General features: G+C 42.0%; 1 protein-coding gene across 1 annotated transcript in view; it reads left to right on the top strand.

Moving 5' to 3' along the window:
* Window positions 1–27,698, top strand: part of CDH2 (cadherin 2) — a 400,644-nt gene that overhangs the window by 325,520 nt on the left and 47,426 nt on the right. The window contains exons 4-8 of the mRNA XM_077270394.1: window positions 11,297–11,440; window positions 13,583–13,738; window positions 15,986–16,130; window positions 19,745–19,917; window positions 22,660–22,797. Coding sequence (XP_077126509.1) covers window positions 11,297–11,440; window positions 13,583–13,738; window positions 15,986–16,130; window positions 19,745–19,917; window positions 22,660–22,797 — 756 coding nt within the window. The remainder of the gene's footprint in view (window positions 1–11,296; window positions 11,441–13,582; window positions 13,739–15,985; window positions 16,131–19,744; window positions 19,918–22,659; window positions 22,798–27,698) is intronic.

The raw sequence follows: 27,698 nt of genomic DNA, 5'->3' as shown, positions 1-27,698 counted from the left end.
TCAGCACCGTGTACCCAGCCCCACCAAGCACCATGCTATTAGCCACTACAATCCTCAGCACCATGTACCCAGCCCCACCAAGCACCATGTTATTAGCCACTACAACCCTCAGCGCCGTGTACCCAGCCCCACCAAGCACCATGTTATTAGCCACTACAATCCTCAGCACCGTGTACCCAGCCCCACCAAGCACCATGTTATTATCCACTACAACCCTCACCAGCACTGTGTACCCAGCCCCACCAAGCACCATGTTATTATCCACTACAATCCTCAGCACCGTGTACCCAGCCCCACCAAGCACCATGTTATTAGCCACTACAATTCTCAGCACCACATACCCAGCCCCACCAAGCACCATTTTATTAGCCACTACAATCCTCAGCACCGTGTACCCAACCCCACCAAGCACCATTTTATTAGCCATTACAACCCTCAGCACCGTGTACCCAGTCCCACCAAGCACCATGTTATTAGCCATTACAACCCTCAGCACCGTGTACCCAGCCCCACCAAGCACCATTTTATTAGCCATTACAACCCTCAGCACCGTGTACCCAGTCCCACCAAGCACCATGTTATTAGCCACTACAACCCTCAGTGCCGTGTACCCAGCCCCACCAAGCACCATGCTATTAGCCACTACAACCCTCAGCACCATGTACCCAGCCCCACCAAGCACCATGTTATTAGCCACTACAACCCTCAGCGCCGTGTACCCAACCCCACCAAGCACCATGTTATTAGCCATTACAACCCTCACCAGCACTGTGTACCCAGCCCCACCAAGCACCATGGATTTATCCACTACAACACTCAGCACCGTGTACCCAGCCCCACCAAGCACCATGCTATTAGCCATTACAATCCTCAGCACCGTGTACCCAGCCCCACCAAGCACCATGTTATTATCCACTACAATCCTCAGCACCGTGTACCCAGCCCCACCAAGCACCTTGTTATTAGCCACTACAATCCTCAGCACCGTGTACCCAGCCCCACCAAGCACTATGTTATTACCCACTACAATCCTCAGCACCGTGTACCCAGCCCCACCAAGCACTATGTTATTATCCACTACAACCCTCAGTGCCGTGTACCCAGCCCCACCAAGCACCATGTTATTATCCACTACAATCCTCAGCACCGTGTACCCAGCCCCACCAAGCACCATGTTATTATCCACTACAATCCTCAGCACCGTGTACCCAGCCCCACCAAGCACCTTGTTATTAGCCACTACAATCCTCAGCACCGTGTACCCAGCCCCACCAAGCACTATGTTATTACCCACTACAATCCTCAGCACCGTGTACCCAGCCCCACCAAGCACTATGTTATTATCCACTACAACCCTCAGTGCCGTGTACCCAGCCCCACCAAGCACCATGTTATTATCCACTACAATCCTCAGCACCGTGTACCCAGCCCCACCAAGCACCATGTTATTATCCACTACAATCCTCAGCACCGTGTACCCAGCCCCACCAAGCACCATGTTATTAGCCAGCACCAGCACTGTCTTGGTCCGATCTTATCTCGATAGTACATCACTTGTAGATGTTGTGCCATGAGATGTTCCAATGATTGTGTGGGAGATTTTGGAGGGGCTATGGAAATGACTCTCATGTGATGGCTGATGGACTACAGTGAGTCTTGTAACAGAACTGCATGGACATTTCTGTAACAGCTGTATAAAGCACATCTATTAGACAGACACTTAAAAAATGACAATTTGCTGTGAAAAAATAAATAAAACCAGTATATGACATAATGTGTCAGAGCCCAGCATTGTTATCTGGTGTGAATCTCCAGTATTGGAAATCATTACTAGGTATGAGATGAGCGCTGTGGATTGAATTGATAAGAATGCTTCAAAGCGCTTGAGCTGCATATGTATAGTATATACAGCCTAAAGGATGGAGACAGGCTGCCGTGTGATTACAGCACTGTTATCATGTCAGCCAGGACACCTGCACAGGATGACCATTTTATAGGGAGAAAATTAGAATTGTCACTTTTCAGCTACATAGACCAAGAGTGAAAAAACCACCAACGACAGATATCAGGATTCTCGCTATTTGCACAAGGCGGATTGCAGTTCTGTATGTGCTATCTGTACCTCATAGTTTAAATTGAAGTCGGTTAGCAAGGAATTTACATTTCCCCTCTCTCCGCCCAGGTGATCTTGTTACCATGTATACACATATACGTGCAAGGTTAATGCAAAGAATTTATACAAGACTTATTCATTCCAAGATGTTGTTCACAGAGCCATGAGAAAGACAGTCTCATCTGCAATGCAGGACGGGATTCTTTACAGTAAGAGTAGTGAAAGTTTGAAACTTCATGGCAGATATTTGTCATTTAAGAGTTATGATTAATAGTCATGAATGATGTTCAATTGATCCAGCAAAATCTGACTATGTGGTATCAAGAAGGATTTTCTTCACCCATTGGGTAAAGTTGTCTATAATTGAGGTTTGTTTTGTTTTTCTCTGGATCAAGCATTACTTGATAATCATGTTGTGTTATTTCTCAACCTGTTATTATGTAGCGCCACTATTGCTGACAGTGTATTATGCGATTACCTACACTCTCATATGGATTTCTCGCCTTCCATCAATGACAAGTTACTTTTCTCACGCACCTGTATATTGCATACATCCATTATTTTACACTTTAACATTTTTTTTGTGTTTCTTCATATAATGGCAACCCAATGATCTTAGCTATAGGTGCAGTGTATGTCTGTGTTATATGTATATATGTTTTCAGCAGATTTTTAGTCTTCCTATTCATATATGAAGCCACAGGACACAGGTCAAGACCTGTTGGTGGTCGAAACGTTGTTTCCAGTATGGTGGAATAAAGTCCTTTTTCTACTACTACACCTGGATGGAGCGCTGTTCTTCTACTTTTCTGATTCATTATTGTACTGTCCGTCCAGAGGCTCCAGTTCCTATGTTCTCGTGCGTAGTTGAGTTTCTTGGACTTGGTTTCATGTCAGATACGTTTTTTTACGCAGTTCGTCCATGAAGACCACTTGTTGTCAGACTTCTCTGAACAATATATGGATGTAGCGGGGTCCCACAGTTGCGCATCTTCCAGTTTTGAAGGAAAGTAAGGACAATGTGTCTTTCATCTTTTGCACTCAGATTCCTTGGCTAACTATCCTCTGCGTCTATGGTCCTCAACGTTGCCATTTTTCTGGTTCTCCCAATGAGCTTGAACACCCCATCTTGAAATTCCAGCCTGCTTTGAAATCTTTGCCGTGTGTCTACCTTGTGTCTTGTCGCTGTGTCAGTCTTGCCCATGGTGTATGGCCTGTCACATGAAACTGTCTTCCATAATCTCACCTTTGTTAGAAGAGTTTGTCTGTTCCTCACCCACTTTAAACTTCATACACAGCTGTTTCATTTAATGTGTTTCAAGCTACATATAAAAATGATGATCGTTATCACCTGATTGCCATCATTTGAATTCATTTTGGTGTAGTTTGATTGAATTTGATTTAGTTTGCTCTTTTATTCATTCACTCTGCATTTAGTTGATTGATAAAAATAAAGCATTCCGTTTTTTAAAGCCTCCTTACAGAATATATAGACGTGTATTTCTTCTTGCACGCTGAACTCCGTTTCTGTCTTGCTCTCACTTGCAGTTCCCCCATCCTCATACATTTACTTACCTAGCTATTCCCTGGATAGTCACAATATTGATCCCTTTACTGTGGCCTCCACACATCAATCTAACCTCCTCTACCTCACCTCTGTCTCTTAGCATGACACACTCATCAAGATCTATGTTTTCTTCTACTCCTGAGAGCTTCCCTCAAGCACTTTTTTCATGAGCTGCTCAAAACACCAGTGAAGGCAGACCTGCACCTATGGGGATCATGGACAAAGTGCTCGGATGGGTTCATAGTTATTGCTCGCTGTATCGCATCAATCTAGCTTGGGTTACCTTATTTTATCGGGTTATTTTAATTTAACTTCCTCGGATGCAGCCTCAGGATCTGTACAAAATAATGCAGTTTCACAGATGAGATAACGCAGTGACTCGGGCTATTATTTCAGAACACAGATCTCGGTGACTGAGGTGTTGACCCGCTGCTTCTCTAGAAAGCCGGTATGTGGGTCTTCAGAAAGATCTGACCGGCAATGTATGAATGTGAATATGCCCAATAATTAACAAACCAGTCATTAAGAAGTTATTGATCTTGTCAGATATCAGAATAGCACAGTAATGTCGGCAAGAAAGTCATTTAAATGTCAATTGTTTCCATTTTTGGCACAAGTAGGAGAACTAATATGTCCTGTTTAGGTTTTGTCCATGTGACGGACACCAGCAGTGCGCAGCAGACCCTATTGACTTATACCCTAGGGTGACTGTCAATCTGCAGGAAGAAAATATCATCAGGGAGTGTTGGCATCACAGGATGATCTATAAAATATTATATACCGTATATTTTGTTCAATTTTCCATTTTATTATATTAAGTAAAAATCAGAAATCTTGCAGTTATTACACTGGGCACTAGGACTTATACTAGATTCATACTTCATGTTCTGTACATAAGACTTTTCAGCAGTCTCATTATCATCCCAGATAAAACATTTCAATGAAAGGTAACTTATTCAGTAGATAAGGATCCACTATTCACAATGGGTGATGTCACTGGTCACCTTCTCCTCGCCCTTTACATTCCCTTTGGCACAGTCTCGGGTATCCCGTTTGTGCAAGCTACACTGGGTGACATTATAGGTGTCTTGTATAAAGAGTCTGTCTGCCGGTATCCACACAGGAACATCTTCTGTGCCCTGATAATTTAGGTCTCATATTACAATAAGTTTCCAGCTTTTCTAGAATAGTTAAAGAAAATCTGTCAGCAGGTTTTGCTGTGTTATCTTAGATCAGCATGATGTAGGAGCCGAGAGCCTGATTCCAGTGATGTGTCACTTACTGAGCTGTAAAGGCACAGATGATTGGCCTCGGGGAGACCAAAACATCCAACACCGCGGAGACACCATCACGTGTTTTTCAACGCAGTGATCCAGAACACTGCCCCCATCCCTTATGGGAAATATGCAAATGCATGTAGGATAGCTGCGGAGACACCATCACGTGTTTCTCAACACAAGCAGTGAATAGCCAGACCTTTCCCCGGGAAGGAACAACCACGGGAAGGGCAGCATCCAATAAAGGAAAACATCCAATACAGGAAAACCACCTATGCCAAGCATGGTATCCATCCACAGACAGCTGTTTCGGGGTGTTTGCCCCTCATCAGTGTGGAGTAGGAATCTGGCTATTAGGAGCAGTGCCTAGTAAAAGGCTGTAAAGGCACAGATGATTGGCCTCGGGGAGACCAAAACATCCAACACCACGGAGACACCATCACGTGTTTCTCAACGCAGTGATCCAGAACACTGCCCCCATCCCTTATGGGAAATATGCAAATGCATGTAGGATAGCTGCGGAGACACCATCACATGTTTCTCAACGCAAGCAGTGAATAGCCAGACCTTTCCCCGGGAAGGAACAACCACGGGAAGGGCAGCATCCAATAAAGGAAAACATCCAATACAGGAAAACCACCTATGCCAAGCATGGTATCCATCCACAGACAGCTGTTTCGGGGTCTTTGCCCCTCATCAGTGTGGAGTAGGAATCTGGCTATTAGGAGCAGTGCCTAGTAAAAGGCTGTAAAGGCACAGATGATTGGCCTCGGGGAGACCAAAACATCCAACACCGCGGAGACACCATCACGTGTTTCTCAACGCAGTGATCCAGAACACTGCCCCCATCCCTTATGGGAAATATGCAAATGCATGTAGGATAGCTGCGGAGACACCATCACGTGTTTCTCAACGCAAGTAGTGAATAGCCAGACCTTTCCCCGGGAAGGAACAACCACGGGAAGGGCAGCATCCAATAAAGGAAAACATCCAATACAGGAAAACCACCTATGCCAAGCATGGTATCCATCCACAGACAGCTGTTTCGGGGTGTTTGCCCCTCATCAGTGTGGAGTAGGAATCTGGCTATTAGGAGCAGTGCCTAGTAAAAGGCTGTGTTATTCTGTTTCAATTAAGTCAGTGTTTTATCAGCAGCAGATTATCACTACAAGACTAGGTGAAGCCCCATGGTCCTGCTGTTCTGTGTAACTTTGCCCTCCACCCCTGATGAGCAGCTTTTTGTAAATACACCATGTACGCGGAAAGCTGTGTGGGTGAGGTTATACAGGGCTCAGCGTTTGAGCACTGCTAAATCAGCAGCAGAAAAAACAGTGATTGCATCATAATGATAGCATGCAGACCACCAAGTGACATATCACTGGAGTCAGGGTCTCTATCCCTACATCATGCTGCTGTCTGAATATATATCAAAAACCTGTTGACAGATTCCCTTTAATAGATTAGGTCTATGATGACCTAGTGTCCCTATGCTAGCAATGAGGTGCGACAGGGACCAAAATTGTTGTTTTGGGGAGAATATTCAAATTTTTCCACAAGGAGCCTTTTTAAAGACCATCTGGAAGTCCCCCTTTCTTGTTAACCCCTTTCTGCCAGCTGACGGAATAGTACGTCAGCTGGCAGATCCCCTGCTTTGAGGTGGGCTCTGGCGCTGAGCCCACCTTAAAGCTGCGACATGTCAGCTGTTTTGTACAGCTGACATGTGCGCGCAATGAGCGCGAGCGGAATCGCGATCCGCCCGCGCCCATTAACTAGTTAAATGCCGCCGTCAAGCGCTGACAGCTTCATTTAACTAGCGCTCCCGGCCGCGCGGCCGGAAGTGCTCGCACCGCTGACCCCCGTCACATGATCGGGGGTCAGCGGTGCATTGCCATAACAACCAGAGGTCTCCTTGAGACCTCTATGGTTGTTGATGGCCGAATGCTTTGAGCGCCACCCTGTGGTCGGCGTTCAAAGTACACGACCATTTCTACTACATAGAGGTGATCTGTACTTCACCTCTATGTAGCAGAGGCGATCATGTAGTGCATGCTTCTAGCCTCCTATGGAGGCTATTGAAGCATGCCAAAATTTTAAAAAAAGAAAGTGTTTAAAAATATAAAAAGAATAAAAAATATATAAAAGTTTAAATCACCCCCCTTTCGCCCCAATCAAAATAAAACAATAAAAAAAAAAAATCAAACCTACACATATTTGGTATCGCCGCGTTCAGAATCGCCCGCTCTATCAATAAAAACAAAGGATTAACCTGACCGCTAAATGGCGTAGCGAGAAAAAAAATCAAAACGCCAAAATTACGTTTTTTTGGTCGCCACGACATTGCATTAAAATGCAATAACGGGCGATCAAAGGAACGTATCTACACCAAAATGGTATCATTAAAAACGTCAGCTCGGCACGCAAAAAATAAGCCCTCACGTGACCCCAGATCACGAAATATGGAGACACTACGAGTATCGGAAAATCGCGCAATTTTTATTTTTTTTTGCAAACTTTGGATTTTTTTTCCACCACTTAGATAAAAAATAACCTAGACATGTTAGGTGTCTATGAACTCGTAATGACCTGGAGAATCATAATGGCAGGTTAGTTTTAGCATTTGGTGAACCTAGCAAAAAAGCCAAACAAAAAACAAGTGTGAAATTGCACTTTTTTTGCAATTTCATCACACTTGGAATTTTTTTCCCGTTTTCTGTTACACGGCATGGTAAAACCAATGGTATCGTTCAAAAGTACATCTCGTCCCGCAAAAAATAAGCCCTCACATGGCCATATTGACGGAAAAATAAAAAAGTTATGGCTCTGGGAAGGAGGGGAGTGAAAAACGAAAATGAAAAAACGGAAAAAGCTCCGGGGGTGAAGGGGTTAATACTGCAAATATTTCCACACCCTACACTCTATGTTGTATGCAAATTGTATTTTATGGAGTAACTCCTTTATTCCATCATCCGCCTAACCCTATAGGTACTAGAGAAAAACAGGAGAAAAAGGGGAGTATTGGAAGCTAAAATTGTATTTATGAATTTATCAAATATAAAATGTAAAAACAGGAAAATAGGTAAAAGGATAACAAGTGGAAGCTATTGCCTCAATGGAGTGGATATACATAGGAGGATACAATGAGTGTGATGGACACAATGGTCCTTATATATGTAAATCATAATAAGTAGGCAACGTTCTTACCAATTCTGCATAAAGAAGATGCTCAAATCACCCCATAGAGAAGAGAGTCACCAACGTGCATTTCGTCTATTAGTATCATTGTTTTTTTTTCAAGGGGAAACACTTGGTACTAGGTAATGAATCATTCTGGATTGAATCACCCAGGTACAGCTAGCAATCATTGTAAAATAAACTAGTGTTAAGGGAGTCACTAAATTCCATGTCACCAGATGACAGCTTGTCAGGGATTTTGTTGAGCAGAGTTACTGATAAAAGAATTTTCTGTGCGTTGGGATTGGGGTGCAGGAAAGTGATTCCTGAGATTGGGAAAGTAAATATAATAAACATTGTACAGTACGGCAAAAATTAAGAGACCACTGCAAACTGTTCAGTTTCTCTGATTTTTCTGTAAATTGTTCTTTTATTCTATAGACTTCTGACAACATCTCCGAATTTCCAAGCAATACATTTTGTATTTTTTTCTGACAAATAAAAATGGTCAAAGTTAAAAAAAAAAAAACAGTGCTTTCAGACCTCAAATAATGCAAGGAAAACAAGTTCATAATCATTTAGAAACAACAATACTAATGTTTTACCTCAGGAAGAGTTCAGAAATTAATATTTTGTGGAATAACCATGATTTTTAATCACAGCTTTCATGCGTCTTGGCATGCTTTCCACCAGTCTATCACACTGCTTCTGGTGCAAAAATGTAAGCAGTTCTTATTTGTTTGATGGCTTGTGACAATCCATCATCCTCTTGATTACATTCCAGAGGTTTTCAATGGGGTTCTGGTCTGGAGATTGGGCTGGCCATGACAGGGTTTTGTGGTGTTTTAGTGGTGGTCTCTTAATTTTTGCCAGAGCTGCATATATATATTTGTATACAGTATATACAGTACAGACCAAACGTTTGGACACACCTTCTCATTTAAAGATTTTTCTGTATTTTCATGACTATGAAAATTGTACATTCACACTGAAGGCATCAAAACTATGAATTAACACATGTGGAATTATATACTTAACAAAAAAGTGTGAAACAACTGAAATTATGTCTTATATTCTAGGTTCTTCAAAGTAGCCACCTTTTGCTTTGCTTTGTACACTCTTGGCATTCTCTTGATGAGCTTCAAGAAGTACTCACCGGGAATGGTCTTCCAACAATCTTGAAGGAGTTCCCAAAGATGCTTAGCACTTGTTGGCCCTTTTGCCTTCACTCTGCGGTCCAGCTCACCCCAAACCATCTCGATTGGGTTCAGGTCTGGTGACTGTGGAGGCCAGATCATCCAGCGTAGCACCCCATCACTCTCCTTCTTGGTCAAATAACCCTTACACAGCCTGGAGGTGTGTTTGGGGTCATTGTCCTATTGAAAAATAAATGATGGTCCAACTAAACGCAAACCGGATGGCATAGCTTGCTGCTGTAAGATGCTCTGGTAGCCATGCTGGTTCAGTATGCCTTCAATGTTGAATAAATCCCCAACAGTGTCACCAGCAAAGCACCCCCACACCATCACACCTCCTCAACCATGCTTCACGGTGGGAACCAGGCATGTAGAGTCCATCCGTTCACCTTTTCTGCTTCGCACAAAGACATGGTGGTTGGAACCAAAGTTCTCAAATTTGGACTCATCAGACCAAAGCACAGATTTCCACTGGTCTAATGTCCATTCCTTGTGTTCTTCAGCCCAAACAAGTCTCCTGTGCTTGTTGCCTGTCCTTAGCAGTGGTTTCCTATCAGCTATTTTACCATGAAGGCCTGCTGCACAAAGTCTCCTCTCAACAGTTGTTGTACAGATGTGTCTGCTGCTAGAACTCTGTGTGGCATTGACCTGGTCACTAATCTGAGCTGCTGTTAACCTGCGATTTCTAAGGTTGGTGACTCGGATAAACTTATCCTCAGAAGCAGAGGTGACTCCTGGTCTTCTTTTCCTGGGGTGGTCCTCATGTGAGCCAGTTTCTTTGTAGCGCTTGATGGTTTTTGCAACTGCATTTGGGGACACTTTCAAAGTTTTCCCAATTTTTCAGACTGACTGACCTTCATTTCTTAAAGTAATGATGGCCACTCGTTTCTCTTTACTTAGCTGCTTTTTTCTTGTCATAATACAAATTCTAGTCTAGTCTAGTCCAGTCTATTCAGTAGGGCTATCAGCTGTGTATCCACCAGACTTCTGCACAACACAACTGATGGTCCCAACCCCATTTATAAGGCAAGAAATCCCACTTATTAAACCTGACATGGCACACCTGTGAAGTGAAAACCATTCCCGGTGACTACCTCTTGAAACTCATCACGAGAATGCCAAGAGTGTGCAAAGCACTCATCAAAGCAAAAGGTGGCTACTTTGAAGAACCTAGAATATAAGACATAATTTCAGTTGTTTCACACTTTTTTGTTAAGTATATAATTCCACATGTGTTAATTCATAGTTTTGATGCCTTCAGTGTGAATGTACAATTTTCATAGTCATGAAAATACAGAAAAATCTTTAAATGAGAAGGTGTGTGCAAACTTTTGGTCTGTACTGTGTATACATACATGCTTCCTTCTATGTCCCAGCTTAGCACAGTAGATTTCTCACCTATATTATGGCATAGAGGAAATATTTATATAAAGTAAGAAATGAGTCCTGAGCCGCCCGGCCCTTCCGGCAGGAGTCGGGCTACCTGGGCTTGTTTGGCCGGAGACATCTGACGTAGATGAGCAGCATGGCACAGTTATCTGCTCTGCGCGACCTGATGTACCAGAGGTAGAATCCCGATGATGCACGGCCGTTATAAGCAGGTGTTTTATTGTGCAATGAACATCTTTTATGGACGCAGGTTGTATTGCATGCATGTATCAAACAGTGAAGGGAGCGCTGAGCAGAGACTGAACTAGAGATCATTTATTTGGAAAATGGAACCACTAGGCACACAAGCGTTATCAGAAAATCAATAATGGCCCTTATATGGAACACGCTCGCGCTTTCTCTGATCCATCTGTTTTCTGAAAATTCAGCGTGAATATAAATTGGATTAAGCTTTTAGCTGGTGATTTTCACGTATATTTAAACTCCAGTTACTTTAGAAATTCACGTTTTTACCCTTATGTTTTATCATGGCCTCTCCAATTACACGAAATATTAACTTGTACTTCTCCATTTTGTGTTGCAGGCTTCTTTTGAAGTCAGAGAAATTACTTTTCCTCCACAACGAAAGCACAATGGCTTTCTACAACGACAGAAGAGAGACTGGGTTATTCCACCAATTAACGTTCCGGAGAACTCAAGGGGATCATTTCCTCAGGAATTAGTGCGAGTGAGTATTAAAATGAAGAACTTTGTTTCCAGCATTTCCCCAGTAACCCATCAATAGCATATAGCGGATTCCCAGAACGCTGCAATATCCGCATCCACCTCACCCATTCCTTGGCTGCTCCAATAATATAATGGCACTATGGATATTTGGTGGGAGGCGTGTCATGGATGTAATAATAGGGAAAGGAGAGTATAATAAAATGATCATTTCTTATTAGTTATTGTCACGAAATGTTCTGCAGTGAAAGCAATTGTGTCACAATCATTAACCCCAGCTAATCGGTATTCCATTTTAATGAATTCGTAAAAATGCGTGAGGATACAGTAAAAAAAATAAATAAATAAGACATAAGTGTTCTGCGTGCTGCCTTTATTCTTTTATTTCCTAGGCAACTAAAACACCATATAAACATGAAAGCGTGTATTATTTGTGTTTAGTGCTGTAGATCCGCAGCATAGTAACAGCCGCGATCCAATCAATGCAGCCAGCTGTCTGCTTTATAATGGGGGGCTTTTGGTCTGGGAGACCCTATCTGAAATCAGACAATGTCAGCTCCTTGAATATTAAGATGAGATCATGACAACCTTTATGGTTAGGGATTTTTTTTTTTAATTAATTTTACTCATTTGTATAGCGCCATTAATTCCCCAGCACTTTACAGACATTATCATCTCTGTCCCCATTGGGGCTCACAATCTACAATCCCTATCAGTATGTCTATGGAGTGTGGGAAGAAACCGGAGACCCCAGAGAAAACCCACGCAAACACAAGGAGAACATACAAACTCCTTCAGAAATTCATAAGCTTTTTAGTAACGAGCTGGAACAAAAAGTAACTTTGTAATATTGAAAATAGTGGTAGTGCCGGATCTGCTGCCTGATGGACCTGGCCGACCATAATGGCGTCCATTGGGTGTCCATCATTGTATTGTCCTCCAGTACTGATGTGAAGTACAGTCAGATGAGCTGTGTGTTAGTAACGGGAACTGCACTCTTTGTGTAGGTTATCAGGTTATGTCTAGAGGCATGTATGAACATACAATTTGTTTTTGCTTTTTTGTGCTTTTTTTTTTTTTTTTTTTTTTTTAAGTAGGCCAGCATACAATAACCAATGTAAAGTACCCGACACACAATAACGGCTAAAGGGACTCTTTCGCCAGGTTTCTTCCACCTAATCTGAGAGAAGCCTGTGTAGGGGCAGAGAACCTTTTTTCTTAGAGGACTAGATATCCTGCTGCCAGGTAGTCAAGCATATTCATGATCTCTATATAGCTCCACCTCCACCACTGATTGGCAGATTTCTGTGTACACTGTGCATGGGCAGAAAGCTGCCAATCAGTGGTGGGGGCGGGGTTATACAGAGCTCAGCATTTAGAGACCTGCTAGATCTGTAGCAAAGAAAACTGTGATTTTTATTAAAAAGAAAATGAAGAACAGCACAGGGGATCAATGGTTCGCACTCTGGGGTTCTGGGGTCAAATCCCACCAAGGAAAATGTCTGCAAGTCGTTTTAATGTTTTCCTGCTTTTGTCCGGTTTCTCTGGTTTGTGGAATTTGATAGCTCTACATAAGGAAAGCATAATAATAATAATAATAATAATAATAATAAAATGATAGCAAGCAGCCCAGTAAGTGGCATGTCACTGGAATCACGATCTCTGCCCCTACATCATGCTGGTCTCTGATATGTTAGTAAAATCCTTGTGACAGATTCCCTGTAACCTACAGTATCACTATCTATGTATACTAACATAGTCATGGCTGACTGAATGTCTGTGACTTACTTTGCCGGTTGTATTCAGGGCACTAAAGGGCACACATTATAAAGGACAAGGTCTCCATTACAAGGCTATATTAACTGGTTTTTCTTCCAGAATTTGTAAGAGTGTAGGAAGTTTTATAAGATAAAAAATGATGACTCACCACTTAAATTGCCGCTTTTCCCGGTTTTGCTCTCCGGTCCCGGGAGTAATGCCTCTTATTAATATTTTATGTATATTTCTCCCCCACCCTCAGCTGTAATAAGAAAACATTACAGCTCATGGTCTAGACTTTTGGTGCAATGGGAATGTCTCTCTTCTTATTTCTCTTATAATCTGTTGTCCTGAATATTCTCACTGATTTGACTATTTTGATCCATAGATCAGGTCTGATCGTGACAAAAGCCTTTCCCTGCGATACAGCGTGACGGGTCCAGGTGCCGACCAACCACCCATCGGCGTGTTCATTATCAGCCCCATTTCTGGGCAGCTTTCAGTAACAAAGCCTTTGGATCGGGAGCAGATTGCAGTTTTCCATGTAAGATCTCACTAAATGTCAGCTGTATGAATATTGCTGTTTGATACTTGATAAAGTACCGTTGGTCGGATTTACAATTAGCGTCCTTCCCTCACAACCCCCTCTTATTCCCTTCATTAACTAGAGATCAATCTTTTCAGTTTTCAACACGTAGTTTGGATTTTAAAGTTCTGACAAATTGATCTATCACAATAGAATTAAAGCCATCACGAGACACTGATGAAGATGTGCCGTCAAGAAGTGTATGCATTGTTGTAGCTAACATCCAAGGAAAACAAGCATGCAAGCATTTTAGTTAAATAGGCAATTTTTGCTTTTTTTTTTCCCTATTAAACCCCTCTCCTTAGGTGCCGCCATTACTTATTTAAAGGGGAAATCCAATCTCAAACCATTTGTTGGACATGTCATCTAAACATGACAGAAAATTACAGTAGGATCGGTCAGTGGAAATCTCCGATATAACGTTTGGCGCTAAGTGCCATTGATTTTCTGGAGCCAGGAAATCGTTCAAATCAGTTTGACATGTCAGAAAAGGGATGCCGGCTGGATTTCTCTTTTAAAAACACATTAGTATATCACAGAATTATGAAAATAGAAAATACTTATAATACAATTGCTCCAAAAATTATGATAGTAGTTAAAACCCATGAAAATTATTCCCTGGCTGACTGTACCTATACAAGCATCGGTACAGTAGTATTCTACAGTAATAGAGCCACTTGTATACAGCTGTCTCATGCATAAAAATACCAAGGATTTCAAGGAAAAAAATGCAATTTTTTCAGAAACTTATCTCCCAAAAATGAACATTTACCTGATCATCTCCTCTTGCTTTATAACATCCTGCCTGCAGATCGAATACCATTAACAGCACAGGTTCTCCTTAAACCGAACAGGAAGTTGTGTTACACATGTTTTTCTTGCGGATGGCATCATGCCATTTATTTGTTTTTACCTATTGGCTCATTACACCTACAGAAGTGCCAGTGTATGGCACAGAAGTGCCGGTGTACGGCACAGATGTGTTCTAAAATAACGGAGCCTCTCAGGGCTGTGGAGTCAGTAAGCCTTCAACTCTGACTCCCCAATTTCCCTGACTCCCAACTCTTACTCTGACTCCGTGACTCCAAATCCATGACTCTGACTCCATGAGTCCGACCCTACAGCCCTGCCTCACTACTGAGCATGTACAAAAAGTGCAGCACAGATTAATCTCAAGTAAAAGCCGAGATCCTTAGATCAGGAACAGAACAGACATTTATAGGACATTTCGTAACTTTCCCAAATTATTATGAAAACATTTACAGCAGATCCTCCATTGTACTACTGTACCCAATGGATTATATATTTTAGGAGATGGACTCGGTCCATTTTATACCGACTCTGACCCCATCAAAATGGACACCGACTTCGACTCCACAGCCCTGATTTCTACTTGTAAAGCAGTTCCGGGCTTGTTAGTCCTCATCAGTAGAAATCTTTGATATAATGCCTCTATAGAGTTGGGCTTGAGGGTTAAACCAGACTAACTTGCTTCATAATTCATCACAAGTCCCTGGTTTCAGTGTGTTGTTATCAGAACACATCACGAAAATTGTCCCCAGATAAAAATTGGCAAAAAAGCAGCAGCTGGCAATTTTGTATCCCTAGAACAAAACCGTCTAGATAACAATTGGAATTTAACCAAGCCTTTGAAAAAGGAATTTTCCAGTGTCAGAAAGGCAGCGTTAATACAGAGTTCACATTACCCACTTTCTTCTATTGCTTCCAATCATATGTCATTTACTTTAAATTGACACTGGATCTACTATTGATTATATTCTCGAGCACCAAGTGTGAAAAATGAAGCATCGACCATGGTTCCTTCATATCTACGAGAGCAGTCAGTGCTCAGACCCTGTGTATTATACATTGCATACATGTCTCTGATTCCTCTTCCAGTTTCACATCTCGCCCTTTTGTTTCATTTGTTATTTTCTTTATCATAAAATCTGTTCATGTAGTGATCGTACCGAGCACAAAATGACAATGCAGTACAATACAGCAGAAAAAAAGGAGATTTGTTCAGAGCATCCATTATCCAGTTCTGTAGTTACTGTGCTTGAATTGACAGCAGATTCACTGATATTTCTAAATAACTCATCTGGGACGGGATATAGCAGTGTATCACTGGGACAACCGTACGCACAGTGTAATCTTCTGCAGCATATTTCTACCGAGAATTGCCATATAAAATTGTTTTTGCAGCTGAGGGCACACGCAGTAGATGTAAATGGAAACCAGGTGGAAAATCCCATCGACATCGTGATCAATGTGATAGATATGAATGATAACAGACCAGAATTCCTGCACCAAATTTGGAATGGAAGCATTTCGGAAGGATCGAAGCCAGGTAAAAAAAAATCTGATATTCTTATATCCTTGAATAAAAACCATGCTTTCTGAGAAATAAATATTTATTATTTGCCATTTTTCCAATTGTTACTGTTCTCTTGGACTTTGGATCATAGTTTTTATAACAAAGCGATAGATAGATAGATAGATAGATAGATAGATAGATAGATAGATAGATAGATAGATAGATAGATAGATGATTCAGGAAAGAAGGCAACACTTTAATCCATAGAAGTTAACCTAAGGGCCTCTTACCAACGTTCAAAAATGCTTGAAGGAGGCTCGTTGTTGATACCGGAGCCAAAATATCACATTTTCATGCTAATTGTAAGTCCTATTTTTTCACTTCTATGGATTGGATTGCTGCATTATGTATTTTTTGTACTTATATTATAGAGATTATCTCTGAATTTTAATCATTTTGTGCATGGCACTAAGAACTAAAGGTACCTTCACACGAAGCGACGCTGCAGCGATAGCGACAACTATGTCGATCGCTGCAGCGTCGCTGTTTGGTCGCTGGAGAGCTGTCACACAGACCGCTCTCCAGCGATCAACTATGCCGAGGTCCCCTGGTAACCAGGGTAAACATCGGGTAACTAAGCGCAGGGCCGCGCTTAGTAACCCGATGTTTACCCTGGTTACCAGCGTAAAATCTAAAAAAAACAAACAGCACATACTTACATTCACGTCCCCCTGCGTCCACTTCCTGACTGACTGAGCGCCGTACAGTGAGAGCAGAGCGGTGACGTCACCGCTGTGCTGCTTTCACTTTCACTTTGCGGCGCTGAGTCAGAGGAGGAAGCAGACTGCAGGGGACGCAATGTGAGTATGTGCTGTTTGTTTTTTTTACATTTTACGCTAGTAACCAGGGTAAACATCGGGTAACTAAGCGCGGCCCTGCGCTTAGTAACCCGATGTTTACCCTGGTTACCAGTGTAAAATATCGCTGGTATCGTTGCTTTTGCTTTCAAACACAACGATACACAGCGATCGGACGACCAAATAAAGTTCTGGACTTTATTCAGCGACCAGCGACATCACAGCAGGATCCTGATCGCTGCTGCGTGTCAAACGAAACGATATCGCTAGCGAGGACGCTGCAACGTCACGGATTGCTAGCGATATCGTTATAATGTCGTTTCGTGTGAAGGTACCTTAAGACTCAAGTAGTTAGCAACTACCTTCCTATTCTGCCTGATGCTGTTTTCTGCCAGCTCAGAGCAGGCACAGACCAATCTTGCCGGTGATTTTGCGACTTCCACTTATGTTGACAGAGCAATATCTTCTCGCTTTACTCTGTTGATGGGGCGTCTTTGCTGATGTCATATTGTTTGACACCTGGCTCCCCGCTGCTTAACTGCAGGGAGCTGGCTGTTGATCAGCATAACATCTGCAGTGACATCCCATCAGCACAGCAGACCAGAAGAGAAGGCGTGAAATGAGGCATGGGAATAGCTGTCTGAGGTGGCAGAAATCATCCCCGTGTAAAACAGGCAAGCTAACAACTACCTGCCTTTTAGTTCTTAGCCCCATACTTGAGTTAGTGTCCATTTACACTGCAAGATTATTGTAAACTAGTGGTCCTAGAAATGCTTGTTTCATGATAACCTTGCCATCTAAACAGGCTTCCGATCACCCGATGAATCAACAAAATGCTTTTTCATATAATGATCTTTTATGCTCCACAAAAGATTATCATTCTCGGCAGCACATCAACCCGTGTGAACAGGAGCTGCTCTGCTAAGAACAATGGCAGCCTGTGCACACTGAGCGATCTACAGATTGTTCAGTGCATATCTGAAGATGGATCTGCCTATATAACCAGAATATAAAACAGCCACCGATCAGCAAAGAGCAGCTGATAGTTGTAGCGGCCCAGGTCGGGCACTTGTAAAGGGACGCTTATACCAGCTGCTATAATTCTATTTTTCAAGATACGTAGGTCAATAGATAATTAGATAGATAGATAGATAGATAGATAGATAGATAGATACTGTAGATAGATAGATAGATAGATAGATAGATAGATAGATAGATAGATAGATAGACATCTTAATGTAGATAGATACAATAAGGTATACACAGATATGAGATTGGAAATTTGTATATTTTGTCTTTGCATTTTATATTGGATCGACATATCTTATGGTTACCTAGTTTATAAAGTCTCATTAGTTTCATGCTTCCTGAACCACGTACAGCATGATCGCAGCCTGGTTTGTCTTTCAGCGAAAACTCAGTTTGAAAACTGGCTCGGGACTAAAGAGACCTGACTAGTCCAGTGCGGCCCCCAACCAGCTTCTCTCCGCACCACAATAGTTGATTGACATGGAAGACCCAGGTCGGCTGTTCGTACTATATTTTATCTGAAACTCCAGATTGTTTCTGAGACTGACATATCTGGCTGCAATCTCACAACCAGGCTCTGATTCATGGTCCCATGGTTCGGCCAGTATAAATCTAACTGCAGGTTCCCTCTAAATTACTGTCCATGGCTGACTGGTAATCCAGGGTATTTTCTGGGCACATTGATTAACTAACTTACTAGGCCCATAGTGCCGCATATATAGGTACAGAAAGGAAAGAGTTGTGCGCAAGAAAAATTTTGCTCCAAGCAATTTGTTTGGTTTAGACGTGACTTCTCTTGGGTGTATAATTTTCATCATGAGTCATTTGATGAACCGGAATTATCAATTACGACAATATCACAATTTCTGCTCGCGCACACTTCAGTGTGTTGGCAGGTGATAACATAAGCGCCACATGCTAATTATAATCTTCAGAAATAATGACACCTTTCTCTAGTTAACATGTAAGTTATGATTTTGTAGTGAATTTTTGGAATGCCAAGGTTCCATTTAATGGGCAAACATATGTTAGCATGAAAAAAAAATCACCTTTTGTGTTATCCTCAAGGTTAGATGTGTTATAATTGTCTGCCGATGCAGGTCCAGCATGTTTCTCCAGAATAGGGGCTTCTGACCCCTGTTGTGTCTGGTGCCATAGATAAGTAAGTGTATCCAGCTTATTTATGGCTGCTGCTATACCAGGCAGGACGGGGGTAAGGAGACCTCATTTCCAGAGATGGGTGCAGGTAAAAGAAAAAGTGGATTTGCCAGCATTCCAGTGCTGTACTGACATATTAGTAGTCACCCATGCTTCCACAAATTAAAGGAAGAAACAATTGAATATAATTTATAGTCACTTTACTAGAAGACTGCTCATCTGGGATTATGCTCCTTAATCATTTGTTTGTGATTTCCCCCAAAAAACTCAGGGTTTGTACCTGCGCCATCAAACTACTTCTTCACCACCGAGAGTATACAAAAGGATTCATGGATCATGCAAGCGAGATCCTGGACCTTCAGCACTGTCCATATTCTGATGTCAGCAGTGACATTACGTATCCTGAGCTGTAGAGTAAGGGCTGAAGACCCTGTGGGCTGTTCATGATCTGCACACAAAAGATTAGAAAGGACCAATATTTTTAATCTTACAAGTCTGCCTACATTGCTGTGGAAATGCTTAGGGACAAATACAAAATATCTAGGACAACTACTTTCTTGAATGTGACTACATTAATTGCTTTTTCCTTTAAATCGTTTTTAGGATCCTATGTTATGACTCTTACTGCTATTGACGGAGATGACGCCAAACAACCCAATGGCATGTTAAGATATAAGATCCTGTCCCAGACTCCTGATACTCCTTCTTCCAACATGTTTACAATCAATAACGAGACGGGAGATATTATCACTTTGGCAGCAGGACTTGATCGGGAGGTAAAAATATGTTTGTACATTGTATGTCTTCTAAATATGATGTTCATGCTTCTGTAAGTGGAGAAAAGTAGTCTAAAAATGTGTAAACCATAGTACATAGCATAGATAATACCGGCGCCATAGAGGTAGAGGTCTGAAGTTTCAGAGGCTCTAGTCTCCCGATTGACAGGTGATGATCCCAAAATGGACCAAACCTCTCACTAGACATTTACGGCATCTTCTAGAATACCCCTCTAAGAAATGGAAAGCAGCTGTGTTTTTTGTCATTCGCATTTGTTTTAGTACAGATGACCCTGAAACACATTTATATAAGTATTCTAGAAACATATTTATGGTAGTTATAACCTCTTTTACATTCATTTACACACTAAATAGCTGCCAAAATGCAAGTCTGTACAGAAGTTATCATTTAATAGCTGATAAGCCCTTTCCCCCTGTTTTAAAAACGTGGGGTTGTACATTTCTACATAACATTTAATACATTAATCTCACTGAGTCTCATGCCAAACTCTGTGTACGACCAAGTTCATATGTTCCAGATTCTACATACTGCCTTCACATGGCTCAGGAAAATATCTGCGGAGTAATTAATCAGCTACAGATTTTGAAATCCATGTCATGGTGACCCCTTTAGAAAGGTTCATTTTTTATCATTACTATAACAGAAATGTGAAATATTTCTAGCAGAAATTAGCAGAAAGATTTGCAGTAGCCAGTTCCGACCTCTGGTCCAGTCCTCTTTTGCATCGGAACTTCACTTCTGCGGCCGGCATCCTTGGCTTGGCATCTCCTGGATGTCTATGTCTCTTCTGTGCAACATCATAACGTTACATGAGGTCTAGTGACTTTGGACCTAGGATGCAACTAATGCCTTGAGGAGATGCAAAGCCAAGGATGCAAGGAGTAGAAGTGATGTCCGGCTGCAACAAAGCACTGGACCAGAGGTCAGAACTGAGAACCGTGAATCTTTTTGCTCATCTTTTTTTGAAAAAATTCAATTTCTCTTTAAAGGAATTACAAAGCAGGATCCTTTCTCGCCCATATGGGTCACGTATTTATCTCATAATGATTAGTGATGAGCGAATATACTCGTTACTCAAGATTTCTCCAGCATGCTCGGGGGTCCTCCGAGTATTTTTTAGTGCTCGGAGATTTAGTTTTTAGAGCTGCAGCTGAATGATTTACATCTGTAAGCCAGCATAAGTACATGTGGGGATTCCCTAGCAACCTGGCAACCCCCACATGTACTTATGCTGGCTATCAGATGTAAATCATTCAGCTGCGGCAAGAAAAACTAAATCTCCGAGCACTAAAAAATACTCGGAGGACCCCCGAGCATGCTGGAGAAATCTCGAGTAACGAGTATATTCGCTCATCACTAATAATGATGTATGACATGATTGTTAGTAATACACGAATAAAGTGTAATCATTATGATATGAAAAGCTTTCGCATTTTGTAACAGCCTACTTGTTTCAATTTTCAGCCATTTTCAAAATGTCTTCCTTTTGTCACTGAATGCAAGCATTCTTGACTTAGTCCTGCTCTCACAGATGATTCATGGCGTGTCATCTGGGAGGCACAATCATCTTGTAGTCCGGAGATTCTTTCTTCTGATGTGTTTAGTGGACTACACTCATAATTAGGATTTTCAGTCTGTCAATGTAAATTAAAGGGGACGTCCACTACTATGTTTTCCGCTAGTAAAATAATAACACCTATACTTACCTACGATGTGGGGGTCGTTCCAGCGGTATTGGCATTGGATCTCCTGGGGCTTGTGTGGCATTGTTATGTCGTGGCTTCACTCCTTTGGACAAATCAAGGCATCTGAAGAAAGTGAGAGTTGCTGCTGCTCTCTCACGTCTTCTGGATGTCAACTTCGTTCATAGAAGAGGAGAGTAAAACCAGAGTTGATTGCTCTCAGGGATCGCGCAACATGATAATATTACGCGAGCCCCGGGAGAGCCAGCGCCGACACCATTGGAACGGCGCCCGCACCGGAGGCGAATATCAGTGTTATTATTTTACTAGGGGGAAACGGATTCAGAAGTCATGAACAATTTAGTGATTCCTTTCACTGGCAATAATCTGATATTAAAGAGCGAAAAATAATTGAGATATATTGGAAAGTAAAGTAATTAGGCTTTATTTACGTCTCTCTACATTTCAAGTTCATATGCTTGAATCATCGGGAGAAAGTGCTGTCTCGGCACAGAGTATGTTTATGTTGTATAGTCATTCATCAGGATGTTAGGAAATTGACTTTTATGTTCTGTTTTTTTGCCCCGTGTTCTTTATCTAAGCTTGTTTCCTTTAGTAAGAAAGCATAGCACATCTCTTTTGAGCACAATAACACAAGTGACGTAAAGGTGATATCAACAGTAATAATTGTGTAATTGAATAGAAAAATAACAAGGCTTCGGGGCTCAGAGGTCCTTACTTCAAAAGCGTGATTGCCGCTTTCTGTGTTGTTGAAAGCCAAATTGTTTCAACAGAATTTATTCCAGCAAATATTTTCACAAGGTTATAGCCACGATGTAGACGTTCTCCATAAAAGCCGAAAGCCTAGCAGGTATCATCATGGCGCAGTGATTAAACGTGTTAAGGCAGCTGGTACTCCTGGCATTAAACGTCATAACTCAGCATGGTAATGATACACAGTTTAAGCAGGGAAAGACTGTTCTATAAAACGCCAACAAGATCTTAACACAATTACCCATGCTATTTTATGTCTTGTAGAAAGTGCAACGATATACATTAATAATTCAAGCCACAGACATGGAAGGAAATCCAACATATGGTCTCTCAAACACGGCAACTGCTGTCATTTCTGTGACAGATGTCAATGACAACCCTCCAGAGTTCACGTCAATGACTGTAAGTATAGATTAGCAGTACCCGTGAAATACTGATGTGAGGCCAAGACAAAAGTTACGGCTTATCTGCCTGGAAAGTATACGCAAACTTTGATTTGTTCTGTGCTATTTTGTGTAAGGAAAAGTCTAATATGTGACACGTAGAAGGAATGAAACTAAGTGCAGGTATTATCTCAAGATTGGAACCAACGTGTTGGGATGAGAATATTTAAATATATAAAGATACAACATTTGTTAATTATTACATATATACATTGTTTTGAATTAGAATGTGAGTCTTATTACTCTGCTGATACATATCTTGTTTTAAGGGTCAGAAACCTGGCTATGTTCACATTGCTGCGGGCTCTCGCTCGGACAGGAAATCCTGCGCTTTGGGTATAACTTGGGTTGGTGTATGTTTATTCAGCTATATTGAAAAGCATAGTCAAATATATTCTAATTTTTAATCTAGCAGTTTTTTTGTAATGTAATCTGACAGCACAATGTTGTAGGGACCAAGACATTGACTCTAGCAATGTATCACTTACTTTACTGGGTGCAGCACTTATGATAGTCATGGTCTTCTCTTTTGCAGATTTATCGGAGCTGAGATGTTGAGCTATGTATAACCGTCCCATACCACCTATTAGCAGCTTTTTATGTGCATTGTATAGTAAGAGAAATCTGCTAATCAGTGCTCAGGGCGTGGTTGGACTACTAGGCACGAGAATAGTTGTCCTGTAGTTATAATTTGTTGTTGATAAAACACTTGTATTAAAAGAGTAAAACACAGCCCAATAAGTGACACATCCCTTTAATCAGGGTCTCTTCCACTACATAATGCTGCTCTCAGATTACATATCAAAAACCTGGTGACAGATTATTATTAATATTATTATTCAATTTTATAGCACCATTTATTCCATGGCGCTTTACATGTGAAAAAGGGGCAAATATAGACAAGTACAATAAACATGAACATTACAAGGCACACACAAGTACAGAAGGAGAGAGGACCCTGCCCGCGAGGGTTCAGTCTACAGGGGATGGGTGAGGATACACTAGGAGAGGTTAGAGCTGGTTGTGTGGCGATTCAGTAGGTTGAGGATCACTGCAGGTTGTAAGCTTGTCGGAAGAGGTGAGTCTTCAGGTTCTTTTTGAAGGTTTCCATGGTAGGCGAGAGTCTGATGTGTTGGGGTAGAGTGTTCCAGAGTAGTGGGTAAGCACGGGAGAAGTCTTGTATGCGATTGTGAGAAGAAGAGATCAGAGGGGAGTAGAGAAGGAGATCCTGAGAGCATCGAAGGTTACGTGTGGGTAAGTACCGGGAGACCATGTCACAGATGTATGGAGGAGACAGGTTGTGGATGGCTTTGTATGTCATACTGTAGTTAGGGTTTTGAACTGGAGCCTCTGGACAATAGGAAGCCAGTGAAGGGCTTGGCAGAGAGGAGAGGATGGGGAATAATGGGGAGACAGGTGGATTTACTCGGGCAGCAGAGTTTAGGATGGATTGGAGTGGTATAAGAGTGCTAGAGGGGAGACCAGAGAGTAGGAGGGTGCAGTAGTCAAAGCGGGAGATGATTCCCTATAAGATAAACCATTTTTTACCGTGGGAATTAGTGGCTGATAAATTTAGCTCTATGGCTATAGGTAAACCTAGATTGTCAACATGCTTATTATTTGTATGGCTGCAGACAATGAATACAACTAGGCTGGAAACTTAAGCTGCTTTTACACTGAAAAATATTTGTGAACAAATGTTCTTAAAAATGCTCGCTCCTCAGTTATCATGCAGGATAAATAGGCTGCCAATCACCTGATGAATGAGCCAAACACTCATTCTGCGGATAAGATTATCTTTTGCGCAACTCAAAAAATGATTGTTCTCAGTTGTGCATAGTCCTGTGTAAACAGGACTTCACTGCTGAGAACAGTGGCAGCCTATGCTCACCGAGCCATCTGTTCCAGATCACTCATTTGCTTTGGTCTGCCTATGTAAACAGGTATTCAAACGACTGCCGATTAATAGAGGTTTTACCAATCGGCGGTTGTATTGTGCGCCGGTCGGTTTATGTAAACGGACTCAATTACTTAAGAGCCCTTCATCCTGTCTTGTAAAAGCCTAAATACATTGTTCATTAGGTCGGTAGCAATCCACAATGGTTTAAATATTATCAAGTGGCTCACTTAGCCTCGTTCTTCAAGAGTCTGGTCCTTTTTGATTCCAGTTATTATTTCTGAAAGAAATATAACTTAGAATACGTATCTTTCGCACCTATTTAGAAATACCTGGGATTTTTTCTTATCAATAGTCTTGGCATTGGTTCTGCATTTATAATTGCACAGAAACACTGTAATAAATCCTTGAGAAGGAATCCTCCTGATGGTGCAGTTATAGAGATACGGGCATGAAGAGGGGGGATTCGTGCTATAGGGGGTTTTCACACTTTATCAAGTTTCATTGCGTATTTTTTTGGCTGTGATACTTAGTATACAGTAAGCGTGACCTTACCCATAACCGCACATCTGTGCTCCCGTACTGTAGACATGCTAGACTACACTGCTAATTCGCGAACACTCGAGAATGAACTCCTTGCCCTAAATAGCTGACGGCAGTGAGAGACATGTGTGGAGCATTACGGAGACTGAGCTATGCAGTGAGAGTGCCTCGGTGTAGTGCTCGCTGAGAGGAGGAGTGCAGCGAGGAGCACAAGGTGCCATGGACATCTTACATGCACCTAATGCTGGCTGAGAGGAGGAGTGCAGCGAGGAGCACAAGGTGCCAGGGACATCTTACATGCACCTAATGCTGGCTGAGAGGAGGAGTGCAGCGAGGAGCACAGGGTGCCAGGAACATCTTACATGCACCTAATGCTGGCTGAGAGGAGGAGTGCAGCGAGGAGCACAAGGTGCCAGGGACATCTTACATGCACCTAATGCTGGCTGAGAGGAGGAGTGCAGCGAGGAGCACAGGGTGCCAGGGACATCTTACATGCACCTAATGCTGGCCATTATACGGCTCATGCAGATGCGGAGATGAGAAGATTGGACCTTGTTCTAGTGCTTGTAATTTGCCCCCTTTTCCTGGACAGCGACACCTTTATTTATATTGCAGCAAACTTTCATTGACCTTCATCTACTCCTTGCGGTTATCACACTAAGAATTAGGAATTCTGAATTTTTCATTTCAGTCTCTTAAGTTGTCATCAGTAATAAGTGAAGATTCACAGATCTTCTGCAATTTCTTAATTCTAATGGAATGAAAAGCTGTGAGACTGTTTTCCCCTAAATTCCTGCGGAGACAAAAATCTGACTTTAATATATCAGAAATGTAACCACAGTAACACATGAAGGCATCATAGGGTTGTCTGGTCCCCAAACCTGATTGATTCTCCCTGCAGCCGCTCACGTCTAGTGATTGGGGCGGTGCGGGGGGCTGTAATCTCCCCCTATGCACATTGATGGATAGCCGGCTCTACAGTGTGTGCGCATGGAGCTGGCTGTCAGTGAGTGTGGCGGGCAGTGATTACAGCCGTACGCACAGTGTAGTGATTGCATTAGCCCCCTGTACCGCCCCGATGACTGGAAATGAGCAGCTGCATGGGGAGGTTATACCACAATCAACTAGTTTTTGGTAATAACCCAGAACCCAGTACTTTGGTAAGTTAGGAAATAAGTTTGCCACATCCCCATATGAGGTTCCTATGTCCTTTTATATGTATATTTATGTCCATATACCTTATATATGTGTAGCTATATATATATAGATATAGATATATACAGTGGGGCAAAAAAGTATTTAGTCAGTCAGCAATAGTGCAAGTTCCACCACTGAAAAAGATGAGAGGCGTCTGTAATTTACATCATAGGTAGACCTCAACTATGGGAGACAAACTGAGAAAAAAAAATCCAGAAAATCACATTGTCTGTTTTTTTATCATTTTATTTGCATATTATGGTGGAAAATAAGTATTTGGTCAGAAACAAACAATCAAGATTTCTGGCTCTCACAGACCTGTAACTTCTTCTTTAAGAGTCTCCTCTTTCCTCCACTCATTACCTGTAGTAATGGCACCTGTTTAAACTTGTTATCAGTATAAAAAGACACCTGTGCACACCCTCAAACAGTCTGACTCCAAACTCCACTATGGTGAAGACCAAAGAGCTGTCAAAGGACACCAGAAACAAAATTGTAGCCCTGCACCAGGCTGGGAAGACTGAATCTGCAATAGCCAACCAGCTTAGAGTGAAGAAATCAACAGTGGGAGCTGTTGTGAATTTGGATTCTGGGCTCCCCCGGTGGCTACTGGTGGAATTGAACTGGTGTTTTCATCTTCTCTGTTCACCTGTTCCCATCAAGATGTGGGAGTCGCTATATAACCTTGCTGCTCTGTTAGTTGCTTGCCGGTCAACAATGTTATCAGAAGCCTCTCTGTGCTTGTTCCTGCTTCTAGACAACTACTAGATAAGTTGGACTCTTGTCTATGTTTGTTTTTGCATTTTTGTTCCAGTTCACAGCTGTAGTTTCGTTACTGTGTCTGGAAAGCTCTTGTGAACAGGAATTGCCACTCTGGTGTTATGAGTTAATGCCAGAGTTTTAAAGTAATTTCTGGATGGTGTTTTGATAGGGTTTTCAGCTGACCATGAAAGTGTCCTTTCTGTCTTCTGCTATGTAGTAAGTGGACCTCAAATTTGCTAAACCTATTTTCATACTACGTTTGTTATTTCATCTTAATTCACCGCCAATACATGTGGGGGGGCTCTGTCTCCTTTCGGGGTATTTCTCTAGAGGTGAGCTAGGACTAATATTTTCCTCTGCTAGCATTATTTAGTCCTCCGGCTGGTGCTGGGCATCTAGAATCAACGTAGGCATGCTACCCGGCCACTGCTAGTTGTGCGTTAGGTTTAGTTCATGGTCAG

Source organism: Ranitomeya variabilis, chromosome 6 (genome assembly GCF_051348905.1).
Source record: "Ranitomeya variabilis isolate aRanVar5 chromosome 6, aRanVar5.hap1, whole genome shotgun sequence".
Taxonomy (NCBI): Eukaryota; Metazoa; Chordata; class Amphibia; order Anura; family Dendrobatidae; genus Ranitomeya; species Ranitomeya variabilis.
The sequence above is the reverse complement of the archived record's forward strand: the minus strand, read 5'-3'. Positions and strand labels throughout refer to the sequence as shown.